Source organism: Grampus griseus (assembly GCF_964374135.1).
Source record: "Grampus griseus genome assembly, chromosome: 3".
Taxonomy (NCBI): domain Eukaryota; kingdom Metazoa; phylum Chordata; class Mammalia; order Artiodactyla; family Delphinidae; genus Grampus; species Grampus griseus.
In genome coordinates this window covers 76,486,193-76,501,681 of record NC_139019.1, presented here as the reverse complement: position 1 = coordinate 76,501,681, position 15,489 = coordinate 76,486,193, and the positions used below count along the sequence as shown (strand labels likewise).

The window sequence follows — 15,489 nt, the reverse complement described above, 5'->3', positions numbered from 1 at the left end:
TTGTTCCTAAGAGCTGCCACTTCTCTCTAGAGCCAAGGACAGTTAGGAGGAGGAGGTCACTGACTAAATCTGCTCCTTGACCTTGTTCTCAGCAATCCACACCAATAGGCATTGCCTTTGTTTGTAAAAAAGAGAGTTTTATATATCCATGCAGCATTGGGAGGTTGTAGCTTTCTTCCTAGCTGCGAATATCCCTAAGGCTCCACCTGGGACAGTGAGCCTCACCCCTATGCACCACTCAGGTGCTTCCCTTCTCTAGTCTGCTGGCGATTCTGCTCAGAGGCTCCACCTGTGCAAAGCGTCACAGCTGTAGAGGCTGCTCTGGGCACAGGAACAATTTCCTACAGAAACGGGGCATATTTGAAAGGTTGGAAGGCAAGCTTTTATGTCTCCCTCCTACAATCCCGGCTTCTCCTGAAGTGGAAGCTAGACCAGAAATAAAGGCCACACTGATTTTCTTCTGACAAAACACATTACCATGTTAAAAAAAAAGTCCTAACTGCTCTGTGGGAAATGTTTTTATTTTACAAATACTCTGTGGCTCTGAAGTGACAGCAAGATTACATTTCTGACAGTATCACTGGTACAATTTCCAGGCTCCTCAGGGCAATGTGAAGATATTCCTCCAGGAAAGAGAGGCACATTCTCTGGTCCCCAAGCTACAGTTAAACACGACCCCAAACAAGGAAAAACAGATGATAACACAGCAAGTAATGAAAGCTTGGCAATTTAACTAAAGCAAATGGTCTTATCCAGAATGCTATGGGAGTGAAAAAGAACTACAAAAATAACTCTGTAACTTTGCTTTTACAAACAAATGGCTCACTCTCTGTCTCCAGATGGGGAAATGTGAGAACTGAAAAGGAGAAAAGAACCTGGAAGAGTGTAGAAAAATGTAAACATTAGAAAGAAATGTAATAGGGGAGTGGAGGATGGGGACAGCTTCAGTGTAACGCTCTTGGAGACGGTCCTGACGGTTGTGATCTAGATAGAGCCCGGCCGGCCTCGTGTTCCGTGGAAGCGGTGCTGCAGCGACAGATGACCTGACTCTGGCCAACGAACACCTAGAAGACGCTTTCGCAGGAGCAGGGCAGCGACCGGGGACGCGGCGGGGGTGGGCGCAAGTAACGCTCCTCCGGCTGATCCCGCCGAGCGTGGTGATAATGTGGGTGGGGCCAGCGGTGGCGGTGGAGCGCCTGGTGGCCCCGGGCGCCCTCGTCGTCCTCCGCGACTCCCTGCCGCGGGCAGCACACTGCACCCAGGCGCCTCCGCCAGCACCGCCGGAGCTGACAGTCGCCCGCCTGGAAGAACAGGTAGACGAAGGGATTGAGAGCGCTGTTGGCCACCCCCAGGAGGCGCAGGGCCACCGCTAGGTCCTCGGCCTCCCAGTCTCCCATCAGCCCAGACGACCACGTGGCCGCCAGCCGGGCAGCGAAGTAGGGCAGCTCGCACCCCACGAACAGCAGCGCCAGCACCAGGCTCATCTTCAGGCTCTGGACCTTGGCGCGGGGCAGCGCGTTGGGCGCGGGGGCTTGGCCGGGACTGGCCGACCTGGGCGCCGCGGCCGATGGGGCCTGGGGTGGGCGCTGCCGCCAGGCGCAGAGCAGGCGGCTGCCAGCGATGCCCATGACCGCGACCGGCGCCACGAAGCCCGCGACGGCCTCATAGAGCGCGTAGACCATCAGGTGCCAGCGCGGTAGCGGCGCGAAGATGTCGCGGCAGCGACGCTCCCCGGGCCAGGCGCGAGCGGCCGGGGGCGCGGCGGGCGGCTGCGAGGGGGCGCCCCCGCGCACCACGAAGGCCGGGGGCAGCGCCAGCAGCAGCGCCAGCAGCCAGCCCAGGGCGGCGAGGGCGCGCGCGGGCAGCGGCGGGCCCTGTGGACGGCGCACGGCGCGCTGGCGTTCGAGGGCAATGATCGCCACGAGGTGGGCCGACGCGCTGTGGCCGGATGCCCGTAGCAGATGCACGAAGCGGCACGCCAGGTCGCCCGCGGCCCGGCGCGGCTCGCCCAGCAGCTCCCAGGCCAGCTGCGACAGCGCGGTGCCCCCGCACGCATACAGGTCGGCCAGGGCCAGCTGCACCAGCAGGAAGTCCATCTTGCGACGCTTGGGACCTGCCCAGGGCCCGCCGCCCCCGCACAGGCGGCACAGCACCGTAGCGTTGCCGGCCACCGTCACCACCAGGATGACCCCCAGGAAGACCAGGCGGACGCGGCGGCTGGGCGGCCCGGACGGCGGCGGCGGCCCCGGGACTGGGGCTCCCTGTCCGGAAGTCAGGTTGAGACCCCAGCCCAGCGAGATGGGTACGGAGAGGTTGGGCGCCGGCGCCGGAGTTGAGGGGCTGAAGGGATCCTCCATCCCTAGCCTGGAGGAAGAGGAGGTACCGAACAGGGCAGGCAGGGCGCGGGAAACCAAGGTGGAGGCGAGGCTCCGCTGGGCGCGATGCCGGGTCTTAACGAGTTCCCAAAGTTAGTTGAAAACGCACACGCACGGAGAGGGAGATAGATGCAGGTAGCTTTGCGCTTAGTTGTTTTTATAGGTTGTCCTCGTCATTTGTCACTCAAATGGGGGGGGGGGTGTACGCTCGAGGAACACACATGATTCCTCTTCTCCACCTTCCTCTCCGCGTCTCCCCTCCCAATCCGGGTAGATCCCCTTCCAGTCTCTGCCGCAGCCCCGGTGCAGCCCTCGCGGGAGCCGCGAACCGCTGGGCTCTAGAAACCTCTCCCGTTGGGTGGTTACATATAGCACAGCCAGACAGAAGGTCGCTTTGCCTGGCCAGCGTTAACCCGGGACCAGCACACTGGAGAGGAAAGTCCTGACTGAGACTATACCCCTCAAAATGGTTTCAGATTGACAGTAAGAAAAAAAAAAAGGCACTAGTTTTGATTAAAATACAGAAGAGAAAGATTTGAAATGCCATGGTTCTGCACTAGCTTGAGAAAAACAGGAACCCAAGAAACCTAACAGTGTTTTGAGCAAAGAGGAGCCCAACAGATAAATCTTCCTCTGGCCAACAAGAGTATTTTACTCGGAGAGAACTAAAGTCAAAGGTGTTGCTTGGCAATTAGGAGCAGCAGTGGTTTGCAGATTGTTTCAAATACTCCTCATTACTAGAAACAGCAGATCACAGCTGCTCTCCGTGATGTAAAATTCATTTCATTAGTCTGAAGAGGGCATTAATAGGTTTTATGCAAATGGATAGTACATTTATTGCTTTTCTCCTAATATTTTCACTCAGTGACAGATGTATCATCGAGGCTCTTCATTCTCTTGATTCTGTTTTTTAGCAGATGGGAGGTTGCTAGGAGGGACTACGCCTCCAATAAGCCTGGAGAAAAGGTGACTAAGAAGATGATAAGGCGGCCAAGTTTTAAAAAAGAAATCCAACTCACAGGAAATGGTTTAGATTAAATGCAATCTCTTTTATTTTAGCCCTACCTCCTCAGAAACAGATTTTAGTTTTCCTGTTGGAAGCATCAGTTTGGTTTTTTATGCACCCTCCACATTAATTATGGTGAAAGTACAGCCTATGCTTCCTGGTCTGGGTGTCTGCTGGGGTTCACATTCCCAGGCTGAGGAAATATTTGACACTTTAAGATGTCCGGGATAGGAGGGTTTGGTGGGTGCAGTGGACAGGCCTGCCAGGTGGAGTGGGAATCTCATTTCTCAAGCTGTTGCTCTTTGTGGCCAGAGAACTTTGTCATTTTTATTATATCCCCAGTGCCTATCACTGGACCTGACCCATGGTAGGTATCAGTAAATATGTTTTGAGTTGATGAATTAATGGATATATGATGCATTTCAGATAATTTTGAGCAAATGTTTCTACCTTGATTATAAATCCATCAACCTAAGAAAAAAATGCCTGTTATACCTGTGCCAGTATCATCCAGAAGAGCTCAAGGAAGCTCTGGGGAGATGTAGGAATAGCCATTCTTGGTGGAACATTTAAGAGGTAGAGTGATAGCCTTGGGAAATCAAACTCCTGGTTTAATTTTTTTTTTAAATTTATCTTATTTATTATTTTTGGCTGTGTTGGGTCTTTGTTGCTGCACGCGGGCTTTCTCTAGTTGCGGCGAGCGGGGGCTACTCTTCGTCGCGGGCTTCTCGCTGCAGTGGCTTCTCTTGGGCTCTAGGTGCGCAGGCTTCAGTAGTTGTGGCACGTGGGCTCAGTAGTTGTGGCTCATGGGCTCCACAGCGCAGGCTCAGTAGTTGTGGCACAGGGGCTTAGTTGCTCCGCAGCATGTGGGATCTTCCCGAACCAGGGCTTGAACCCGTGTCCCCTGCATTGGCAGGCGGATTCTTAACTACTGCACCACCTGGGAAGTGCCTATGTGTGTTTTTCTTTGTATTCTGCTTGGGCTTCTCTAAACGTTTAGGTTGGTGATTTGTTGTCTTCCATTAATTTTGGAAAATTCTCAGCAATTGTCTTTTCAGATATTTCTTCTGACATTTTGCCTCTATTCTTCTATTATTTCAATTGCATATATATTATACCTTTTCATATTGTCCCACAGTTCTTGGATGCTCTGCTCTTTTTTCTCTACCTTTTACTTTTTCTTTTTTTCCTTCTTTTTTTCCCTCTTTTTTTCCCTATCCCATCTCTCCTCAGAGGAAGTTGTTACCCTTTGAAATTCAGTATTTTATCAGTATTTTATTCAGTAAATTCAGTATTTATCAGTATTTTATTCAGTATTTTATTGAAAAATTTCGCTTGGCCTATATTCAAGTTCACTAATTCTTTTTCTCTCAAGTTCACTAATTTTTTGTGTGTATCTAGTCTGCTGATAAGCCATTTGAAGGACTTCTTCATCCACAATAGCATGTTGTTTCTAGTGAATCAGTTTTATTCCTTTTTTAAAAAATAGTTTCCATGTCTCTGCTGAAATTCCCACTCTGTTCGTGCATGTTAACCACATTTCCCCCTAGATCCTTCAATAGATTAATCATAGTATTTTCAAGTCACTTTCTCATGGTTTCAGCTTCTGGGCCATCTCTCAGTCTGGTTCTGTTTACTGCCTTCTTTCTTCAAAATGGGTCTTTTCTTGCTTCTTTGCCATGTAAGTTTGACCAAATGCCAGATATAATATGTAAGTGAAAAACAGTGACTGATGTAAATAGTATTCACTCCTGAAAATGGGCATGCTTCAGATCTGTCAGGCTAGTAGGGTGGAGGGGTTGACTGAATGTAGGCAGTAGTTGAGCTAGGCTTGGGTTCTGATGTTGGTATAGTTATCATTATTCTCCTGCAGACTTCAGATTCCTGCAATACTGCTGCTGTCTTGCTTTAGTGAGAGGCTTGGAACACTGGAGGGTTTTTCTCAGTCTTCCTTCTCCACCCCTAGCTTTCGGCACACCTGGCCATAGGGAGTGCGGTGGGTGGTTTCTTTCTCCATGCTTCTTATCTTTCTCCCAGAAGTAGTGTGCTGTTGTTCATGGTGGGGGCAGGGTGTTTTTTTTTTTTAAAGAAACTCACTTAACTCCAGCTTCAGTCTTATGTAGGCCCTGGGGGCCTGAGCCTTAAGGGTGGGACTTTATCCATATTTGTCACTTTCCCCTATGGCAGCTGAACTCAGCCTTGTAACTTGCAGAAGAGCAAGTTTCTTGTCTGTACCGCTGTTGCAAGAAATCTCTGCTTTCTCTCAGTGCAGGACTGTGAGCATGACTGGGGTTCTGCCTCTCCTCAGGAGCAGAGAGCTTTTGCTATAATCTACCCCTTCCCGGTGATAGCTGACCTTTTGCTGAGGACTGGGGCTGAGAGGGTTTTCTGCTCCTTCCCCAGTGGCCGATGAGTTTTCGCTTTGTAAGAGAGAAGGTTCTGGGTTTTATGCTTCTGCTACAGAGGCAGCCCCTCCCCATCTGTTCGTCTGTCCCACTGTAGAGGCTCTGTCAGGTCACCTGCCCTGCTCCCATCTTTCTCATGAGTGCTGGTTAAGGTCCATGAGAAAAAGCTCATTACTGGAGGTGGTCTCCCTTGTGTGTGCGGCTCCTAGTTTCTGCTGCTTTTTTCACACACATTTGGCTTTTATGAATTTGTCAAAATATCAGTTGTTTCCTTTTTTTTTTTTTTTTTGTGCTACGCGGGCCTCTCATTGTTGTGGCCTCTCCTGTTGAGGAGCACAGGCTCCAGACACGCAGGCTCAGCGGCCATGGTTCACGGGCCCAGCCGCTCCGCGGCATGTGGGATCTTCCCGGACCGGGGCACGAACCCGTGTCCCCTGCATCGGCAGGCGGACTCTCAACCACTGCGCCACCAGGGAAGCCCTCAGTTGTTTTCTTACCTCCTCTTTTGGCTTCTAGTCTTTCTTCCCATGTACTGCCAAAGGTGGGACAGTTTGGGTGTCTCAGCTGTCCTCAGAAGGGCTTGCCACCCTTTTCAATTCAGTTCACCTGTCCTATGAGAGGCTCAAAAAAGTTTTAATTTTGTAGATTATCTAGCTTTTTTCTTTTCCTTTTGATTTCTTTTCCTGTGGGAGCAATAATCCCTATCCTATGTGGAAGCAGAGCTCTCAAGACACTGAGGATACCAATCCTTTACCATCAATATTACAACATTTATGATTATTTTGTTTTCTAACTTCTTGAACAGTTTATTTATTTTTTATTCCCCTTAATAATAAAAAGCTTAAGGCTGAGTATAGCTTTGGTTGTGCCATATGTTCTTCTAAGTTTTCTCATTTTCATTATTTAAAAAATAGCCTATACCTTTGATTTTTTGACCCAAGAATTTAAGATTCTGCTTTGTAACTTTAAGAGAAGAAAGGGGGCTAAAAATCTTATCTGAGAGTTTAATATACATAATTGTAAACATCACACACAGATACCTAGAATATCTGACCAGTGTAGAAGGGATCTAGATCTTTTGTTTTCCACATTGAGCTTCTTTCACCTAATTTGTGTTGAGATCTCTCTTTTTTGCTCATGGCCCCTCATCACCAAGTTCTAGTTTGATTCAGTGATTTACAATATGCTTTAATAGCCAGTAAGAATTGTCCTACCTCAATATTCATTTTCCATACTTTTATTAGTTATTTCAGACATTCAATGTTTTTTGAAAACTTTCAGATCATTTAGTCCAGTTAAAAGAAAAACAAACCCTTACTGGGACTAAGATCAGGATTGCATGAAATGTATGCATTAATTCTGGAGAAGTGGCATTTTAATATTAGAGCCTCCTATCCCAGAACATGCTGTCATTCCATGTTTATAGTTTGTTTGTAAACTTAATAGAATTTTATAATTTTTTTCATCTAGATTTGTGCTTCTTGTTGAACTTTAAGCTATTTTTATAGAATGTCATACTGTGAGTGGAATATTTTTCCTGATTTCTATTTTTAATTAGTGATTATTCTTACAGATAGGTATTGATTTATGTATATGCAGCCATTTAACAAATTTCATCAATTATAATAGTTTTTACTAGGATCTCCTGGGTTTTATGAAATGGAAAACCACAAACAGTAGAAAGAATACAGAATCCACTTTTTTTTCTTTCTGCAAAGACAGAAATATATAAAGCTTCCAGGTGATGTGGATGCTTCTGGTCCAAGGACCATAGTTTGAATAACAAGGTTCCAGACCCATGGTTCCCACATTTTGCTGCACATTAGAATCACCTGGAGAGTTTTAAAACCTCTCAATGCTTGCAGGTGGGAGCTAGGCATAATAGTTTTTAAACATCCTCAGGTGATTCCAATTTGCAGCAAGGTTTGAACCATTGCTCTAGACTAGCAGTTAGCAGTCTATGGCCCCCAGGTCAAATCCCGTGTTTTTGTAAACAAAGCTTCATTGGAGCATAGCCGCTCTCATTTGTTCACGTAGTGTGTGCTGCTGCTTTCTTGCTACTACCGCAGGATTGAGCAGTTGTGAAAGAGACCATATGGCTCACAAAGCCTAAAATATTTAGTATCTGGCTTTTTCATAGAAAAAGAAAAAACAGAGGGATAGAGTCCCTTTATCAATTCTCCTGTGCAGGATTTTCTAGAATTCACTGTTTCTAGAAAGCTCTGTTTTATGAGAAGCCTACTCCCTTTCACCCTCTGCCCTGCCATGGACAAATGTGTTGGTTTTCCAATACAACGTGATATCTGAGAAACTCGAATTCCTCGCATATTAATTCAACAAATATTTACTGAGCTGCTACTATGTGTCAGGCCCTTGGGGTACTTTAGGAAACAAAAAGGACAAAAGGCCATTCCTGTATGGAGCTTCCATCCTAGTGGGTAGGAGGGGTGGGAGACAGTATCAACAAATTAAGTATGTAAAACATACACTAAGTTGGACGGTAATGATTTATATGCAGAAAAATAAAGCAGTGAAGCCCTTGTGATTAGGTAACATTTGAGCAATGACCGGAAGGAGATAACAAAGAGAGCCATGTGTAAATCTGAGGGAAGAACCGCATTCCAGGCCAAGAGTTGATAAGCACAGAGGTCTTGAGGTGGTACTTGCCGAGTGTGCCTGGGAAAGGATAGGAAGGCCAGTGTGGCTGGAGCAGAGTGAACCAAGTAGAATGCGGGAGATGTACAATGTGCCGCCGGATCATTTAGAGCCCTGAAGGCCACTGTAATGATTTGGGCTTGTGACCAAGAATGCCACCTGCCATATCAATAAACAAAGGATCAAGCCATCAGTCACTGCAGCCACCCCCGACTGTGCACTCTGAAGGGATTCAGGATCTAGAAAGTAGGATACTGGCCCTAGATAGTTCAGGTGCCTATCAAAGGAATGACTTCATTGAGCCCAGACTCTTGCATCTTCCCATACCTAGAAAAGCGCTAAATTCATTAACTTGAGATGTCTGGTTTTCTTTAATTAACAGTAATCTTTTGATATTCCGACTGCCTGGTTTTTGTTGCAAAAACTACATATCCTGGATCCTCCCTTACCTCTTCAGAGCAGCCTCTCCCTCAGAGTTATCTGAGAGGCTGCCTGCTGGGCTCAAGTCCTCAGCAAGTTCGCGGAATAAAACACAATTCTCAACTTTTAGGTTGTGCTTTTTTTTTTTTTTTTTCATTCGACAGGCTTTCACAGAGTAAGGTGAGAAACCAGTGGAGGGTTTGAGTATCCAGTGATGTGATCTGATCACTCTGGCTGCTGTGTTGAGAAGAGACTGAGGAAAGCCAAGGGCAGACTCAGGGAGACCTCCTAGGAAGCTATTGCAAAATTCCATACAACAGATTATGGTAGTTTGGAACAGCGGGGTAATGGTGGAGGTTGGGAAAGATGAAGCCCAAAGATTGTCCTCAATCCAGTTTATAATTAATGTCAGTTCCTCTCAGATTCTGGCATTAGATAATTTGTCTCGTTTTCCAAGTTTTTCTTCTTTTTCTGTTTTCATGGTTGTTAGAAACCATGTTTGAATTAGATATTGTCTTAAAACCTCAATTTTACCTAATTATGATCCTATATTGAATATGCTTAAACCATTGCAGACGCTTGGTAAATTCTAACGATGAATGCATCTTAAAGAGTGTGAATAGAATGAGGTGGATTATGTTTATCTTCACATGCTTCTGTTTTCAAAACCACATTTCTATTATTATTGCTTTATTTTTCACTATGTTTAGCATATACATCACACATTAGCTATTTTTTATTCCTTAGGTTTAATTAGGAGATGAGAAGTAGATTTGTATATTTTAATTTTAACCTCAATAGTTTAAATCTTGAGATCTTTCTCTTAAGGGTTTTACTTCAGAATATATCTGAAGTGAAAATTATTTCTCAGAAATTCATACATAACTACAAAGATAAGCTCATACCAATTCACTGAAGAACAATAAAGAAAGTAAAGGTGATGAGCTGTCTAATGAAGAAAACTTCCAAGACAGTTGGAAAAAGGAAGTTAGGTTAAAAGGAAATTGGGTAAAATTATTATTTGCAGATAAACTTTTTACCAGAGAAATACAAGATACCAACTGGAAAACTATTAGTACCAAAAAAATTGTATTATTGGTACAAAGTAAATATATAGAAATAAAATTTGTATATACAAATAACCAATTAGAAGATACAATGGAAGAAACATCTACTTAAAATAGCACAACACCAACAAATGATAAAACACCTAGGAATAAACTCACCTCTGGCTGCACATTAGAATCGTCCGCTGGAGGGCTTACCAAACAAAACAGCAATAAGAACAAAACTGCCCAGGTGCCGTCCCTAGAATTCTAATTCCACTGGTGTGGGACGGGTCCTAGGTGGTATTTTTTTAAAGGTCCCTACTTTCCAAAAATCTTTAAGAAGAAACTAATCTATATGAAGAAAACTTAGAATGCTACTGAGCAATATGAAGAAGGCTTGAAGAAAGGGAAGAGTGGACTATATTCTTTAGAATAACCGAATATCACAAAGAATTCAGTTTGCCCTAAAGTAGGCTATAAATTTAATATATCATAAAAAGACTAAAAAGATTTTTCATTTTTGGAACTACACAAACTTATTCTAAATTTGTATGGGAAAAATAATTTAGCAAGAATAGCCAAGGACAATTCCAAAAATGAAAACTGTTGCAAAGAAAATAGTATCACCAGATATTGCCTACCCTATTAATAAACAAAATAGACTGGTCCACTGCAAAGTAAGAAATGTTTTGAAAGGACCCAAATGTCATTGTGACTTGTATATAATGAAAAAGGCATTTCAGATCAATAGAGGAAAAGATAATTTGTTCAATAAAAGATGTTATATAATAGAGTGGCATTTTCTAACTAATGGGACAAATATTAGCTTACTCAATAAAAGGTCGATTGGGGTGGCCATCTTAAAAAAACAAACGAAAGTTAGATCTCTAATATGTAATACATTCCAATGGGTCAAAGATCTAAGGGTAAAAAATAAAACTCTAAAAGAAGATAAGTGGGGAAGGCCATTCTAAATATGACACAAAATCTCCAAGCCACAAAAGCAAAGATTCATAAATTTGCATGAAAATACCAATTTCTACATGTCAACAAACACCAGGGCAAAGTCAAAAGACAAATTATGAAAAGGAAAAAAATATTTGTAGCTTCTCTCACAGACAGAGAGCTAATATCTAAAGTATGCCTGTAATAAAAAAGACAACCAACCAACAGAAAAATAGGCAAAGAATAGAAATAAGAAAGGTCATGTAAAGGAAATTCCAGTGGCTATTAAATATATGAAAATATGATCTACTTTACTCATAGTAAGAAAAAGAAGAAAAACAATAATAAAGTATTTTTTATCTACCCAGTTGGCAGCAAGTGTGAGGCCATGCATTGCTGGTAAGAGTATAAATTGGTATAACTTCTTTAGGGGTCATTTGGTGGTATCTAGAGTAATTTTGCTAGATATAGTCTTGCCCCAGTAATTTCACTTCTAGGTGTTTTTTTATTTTTCATTTTTAAAATTATTTATTTGTTTATTTATTTGGCTGTGCCGCACGGCATGTGGGGATCTTAGTTCCTGGACCAGGGATCCGTGCCCGCCACAGTGGAAGCGCGGAGTCTTAACCACTGGGCCACCAGGGAAGTCCTCGGTGTCTTTGTTAAATGGAAAAAAAGAGAGCAAGCTGTAGAACATCTTTTATAGTATGCTACCATTTGTGTGTGTGTGTCAGGGGCGGGTGCTGGGGAAGAATATAAAGTTTGTGGGAGCCTGTCTGTCTCTCAAAGGATACATAGGTGGTTACAGTAGTTGCCACCAGGAAGGGGTACTGGGTGGCTGGGGGACTGGGAAAGGAGAGAGACTTCATGCTCACTGTTAACTGTTTAGTACCTTTTTGAAGCTTGTACCTTGTGCATGTATTACCTATTTTAAAAAATAATAATTTCTGCCATATCCATGGTCTGTGTACCATTAAAATACTCCAAATACTCCCATCAAATACATCCAAATGATCTATATCCCATCAAATAAAAATAACTCATCAGACACCATCAAATACTCAAAAACAACTATTTTATGGGTCATAAGTAATAAAAATTGTTAAAATATTTTATATTCCATAATATTCAGAGGAACACAACTTTATATGATAGTATTTGATTCTACCCTTTTAATATTTTGGTTAAGTTGTCAGAAGTTTATAAGAATAAGGTCTTGATAGTAATGTTTGAAAATATGTATTTCTATAATGATTGATATTTTATTTTAGAAGAGTACATTCTTTAACTGAAAATCAGTAATTATTAAAACTAATGTTTAAAATGCATAATTAATCATGATCTTTTAACATATTTCTATATAGTTCTAGAACATTATTTTCTTATTTTTGTTCAAATATTTTATGGATCAGAGTGGCTTTTAAGCCACTGATCAATGGCATTTTCATACTTCCATGGTTCTTTCAGCCAGTCCTGATGCCACCTAAGATTTGCTATGACATTTGAATAGTTTTGCCCTATACTTTGTTTCCACTTGATAAACTGCTCTTTATTGTATCGGTGGACAGAATCAGAAACCTTAGGGTAGTTTATAATGGAACGAAGCTTCTGATCCAAAGAAGCAGTAACTTCTGGAAATTTTGTAGCAATATTTGTTAGTTCATCTGGATCTGAGGAAAGATCTGAAAGAAAAAAAAAAAAATTGAATACCTCTCAAAACAGTTATGTAACCGAGCAGGACCCTGTGGGTACCTCTGTCAAGTTTATGATTAACCTCCTTATCTGAATCTTTAGTCCTTTTCTCATTCAAAACTTGTTTTCCTCAAGATTGAGGAGTATCAAAGAAAAGGGGGCAGTTGTAACCGAGCAGGACCCTATGGGGCCTTCCTGGGACGCAAGTTCGTGTGCCTGATGCACAGTGGGGCTATAAACACACTGAAATGTCGCAGTTTGGAGCAGAGAAAGGTTTATTGGGTGGCTCACGCCCTAAAACCCCCTGAGCTCCCGGAAGAGTTTCGGCAAAGCATTTTTAAAAGCCAGGTTGAGGGAGGGGGCTCGCAGGGCACAATTCTCTGATTGGCTGATGAGGGAACAGGGTGGTGTCACAGGGGTTAACTTGATCAGTCCTTAGGCTCCAGGAGGCCTGGGGCTATGTGCTCATGGTCATCAAGTAGTTATAACATCTTCCATTTGGTGGGGGGTTTTCACATCTGTAAAACAACTCAGGAAATGTGCATCAAATACTGTTATTTAAGTACTTCAAAGAGGAGCTAAAGCAGAGGATATGGGGGAAGGCCTGTCCCAGGAAGGCCCCATAGGGTCCTGCTCTGTTACAATTATCTGCTTAAAAACCATCTTTTAGAATGTCATTACTCTGTGACGAATAACATATTAAAATTTATTTTTATTCTCAGTTCTTTTTTTTTTCTCAGTTCTTCTTAGTATAGTAAGCTAAAGGACAGTGTAAATGGAAAAATAATATACTGAAAGTTAAACACCTCTCTAAATGTATGTCCAAATTATCTTCCTTCTTACCATCATCCTGCTATCCCTTTTTTTTTTCTTATCTATTCTTAGATGGCTTAGCCACAATTCTTCCTATCTGTGATGCCTTGCTTACTTTGACATGCAAAAAAATATGTATATATATGTGTATATATATATATATATATTAATTATAGTAATGTTTATATTGTCCCATTTCAACAACCCCAGATGTTCCAGCTGAAGAATTTTTTATATAGTGGAGTCAAGTTCTTGCAACTTCACTAACTCCTAGTTTTTTTTGTTTTTTTTTAGCATCCTATGCTTGAATTTTTGGTTTTTTTGGTTTTTTTTAGCATCCTATGCTTGAATTTTTGAAAATTACATTCATTGATTGTGTCTATTTGAGCAAATAGCCATGGAAATAAAAACTCTCAATCACTATCATCAAGAAAATGATAAATATTTCAGATAACATAAACCCCCCTTTTACCTACAATGTAGGAAGACAGAGGGTATAACTAGGATGCCAGTCTAATTGGAAAAATCAAAGATCTTATGACAAGTTACCTAAGACAGTAAATGAACAAGTCACAGTGAGGGAGAACCCCCTACAGGCCTATTTGAGCGCATTGGCCAGAAGATCCTGAAGACATTTATGGTTTTGCTATAGGTGATTTCAGATGGCACCTCTCTGGGAAAGGGACGTCAGTGAATAAACCCCAGAGAATACAGGAAAGGCAGGCTCCCGCACTGATTCTTTGACAGGCACACCTCCTTTTTGCAGAACGTAACTCATGAATGAACAAGAGATGCCCATTATTCAACAGAATGAAAACTTAAGGACTTGTTTTGAAGCCAAGAATCTCCTCCTTTTAGAGTTAAGGGGGGGGGGTGTCAATCAGTTTGGCCTCTGAAGAATTATTTTGAGTTAATGATTTTGACATTTGTAACTGGGAAAAAAACTTAGGGAGAAAGGAATATTAAAAATAGCTTTAGCACATATTTTATATGCAAAAGGAGGACAAAGGATAAGTAAAACCATACATCTAATAATGCTGCTTAAAAACAAATTCAGAGTAGTGAATCTAGCAGGCTTTTGTAGGGTGGAAGGAGCATGGATTTTGGAGTCAAACCTGGGTTGAAATCCCAGTTCTGCCACTTCTGAGCTGTGAGACCTTGTGCAGGTATCTGAACGCTAGTCTCTGAACTCTAGTCTTCTCTATAAAATAAAGATGATAGTAACATCTTGTAGGGATGGGGTGAACATTAACTAATAAATGTAGAATGTCAGGCTCCATAAGAGAGCAGTTAATTTTCCAGAACAACTGAATCCAAAGTACAATAAGAGGGTGTTGACTACTGATTGGGAAAGATAACCATGAGTATTAGAAGACACCTTGATCAGAGAAAACAATGGTGGCAGTCTTGAGACCCAGATCAAAAGCCTCAGGGCACTTGCTTTGGAATTCAGATGCTGATTTGCAAAGAAGCTGCTCCTCACAAGGGCAACCTTTTGTAAACTGGCCTAGCATGAGAAACTGCAGATATTTATTTAGATGATTACTGGCTCCCTTGAGCAAATGCTGTGTAGGTCAACTCATTACACATAATCTATACTTAAAAAATATATCAACAAATTTACCAAAGAGTTGAGGCAATACTGAAGCACCATCAGAGTAGGCTACATACTTCCATTGGTTAGTTCGAAGCATGTAGGCGGAAGCGTTTACATTGCATCCATGGAATTCACTCAGAATCCAGGGCGGATGTAGGTTTTTGAATTTTTGTTCATTCTTAAACATTTCTGATGATAATGGCAGCAGAGAGTATCCACTCAGGTTCTGAGGCAGAGGAATTCCAGCAATATCTAAATAACACAGTATTTTAAAATAACTCATTCTTTCATTAGTTGGACATTCATAAATGACATCATTAAAGGTTGCAGAGACTAGAGGCTGTATATGGATTTTTGTAAACAGACTGCCTAGATCCAAATGCTTATTCCTCCACTAGACTTGTGACCTTGGGCATGTTATTAACCACTCTGAACCTCAATTTTGTCACCTGTAAAAGGGGTATAATAATAATGCCTGTATTTCATAGGTTTATTTTAGGTTTGAATATGAAAATTCATGTAAAATTCTGAG

The 15,489-nt window shown here is 42.5% G+C and overlaps 2 protein-coding genes across 5 annotated transcripts in view; both read right to left on the bottom strand.

Moving 5' to 3' along the window:
- Nucleotides 1-1,064: 1,064 nt before the first annotated feature.
- Nucleotides 1,065-2,357, bottom strand: GPR150 (G protein-coupled receptor 150; the record flags this gene model as incomplete). Its single annotated transcript, XM_082652102.1, has 1 exon — nucleotides 1,065-2,357. The coding sequence occupies one exon, from the start codon at nucleotides 2,355-2,357 to the stop codon at nucleotides 1,065-1,067; it is 1,293 nt and encodes a 430-aa protein (XP_082508228.1).
- Nucleotides 2,358-11,941: 9,584 nt separating this feature from the next.
- Nucleotides 11,942-15,489, bottom strand: part of ARSK (arylsulfatase family member K) — a 42,703-nt gene continuing 39,155 nt past the window's right edge. For 3 of the 4 annotated variants that reach the window (XM_082649806.1, XM_082649805.1, XM_082649807.1), the window contains exons 7-8: nucleotides 14,985-15,209; nucleotides 11,942-12,537 (exon numbers count right to left, since the gene is read on the bottom strand). In XM_082649806.1, the coding sequence (XP_082505932.1) occupies nucleotides 12,257-12,537; nucleotides 14,985-15,209 (506 nt within the window). In that variant the 3' untranslated portion in view covers nucleotides 11,942-12,256. The remainder of the gene's footprint in view (nucleotides 12,538-14,984; nucleotides 15,210-15,489) is intronic. The other variant, XM_082649808.1, reaches the window with a different exon arrangement.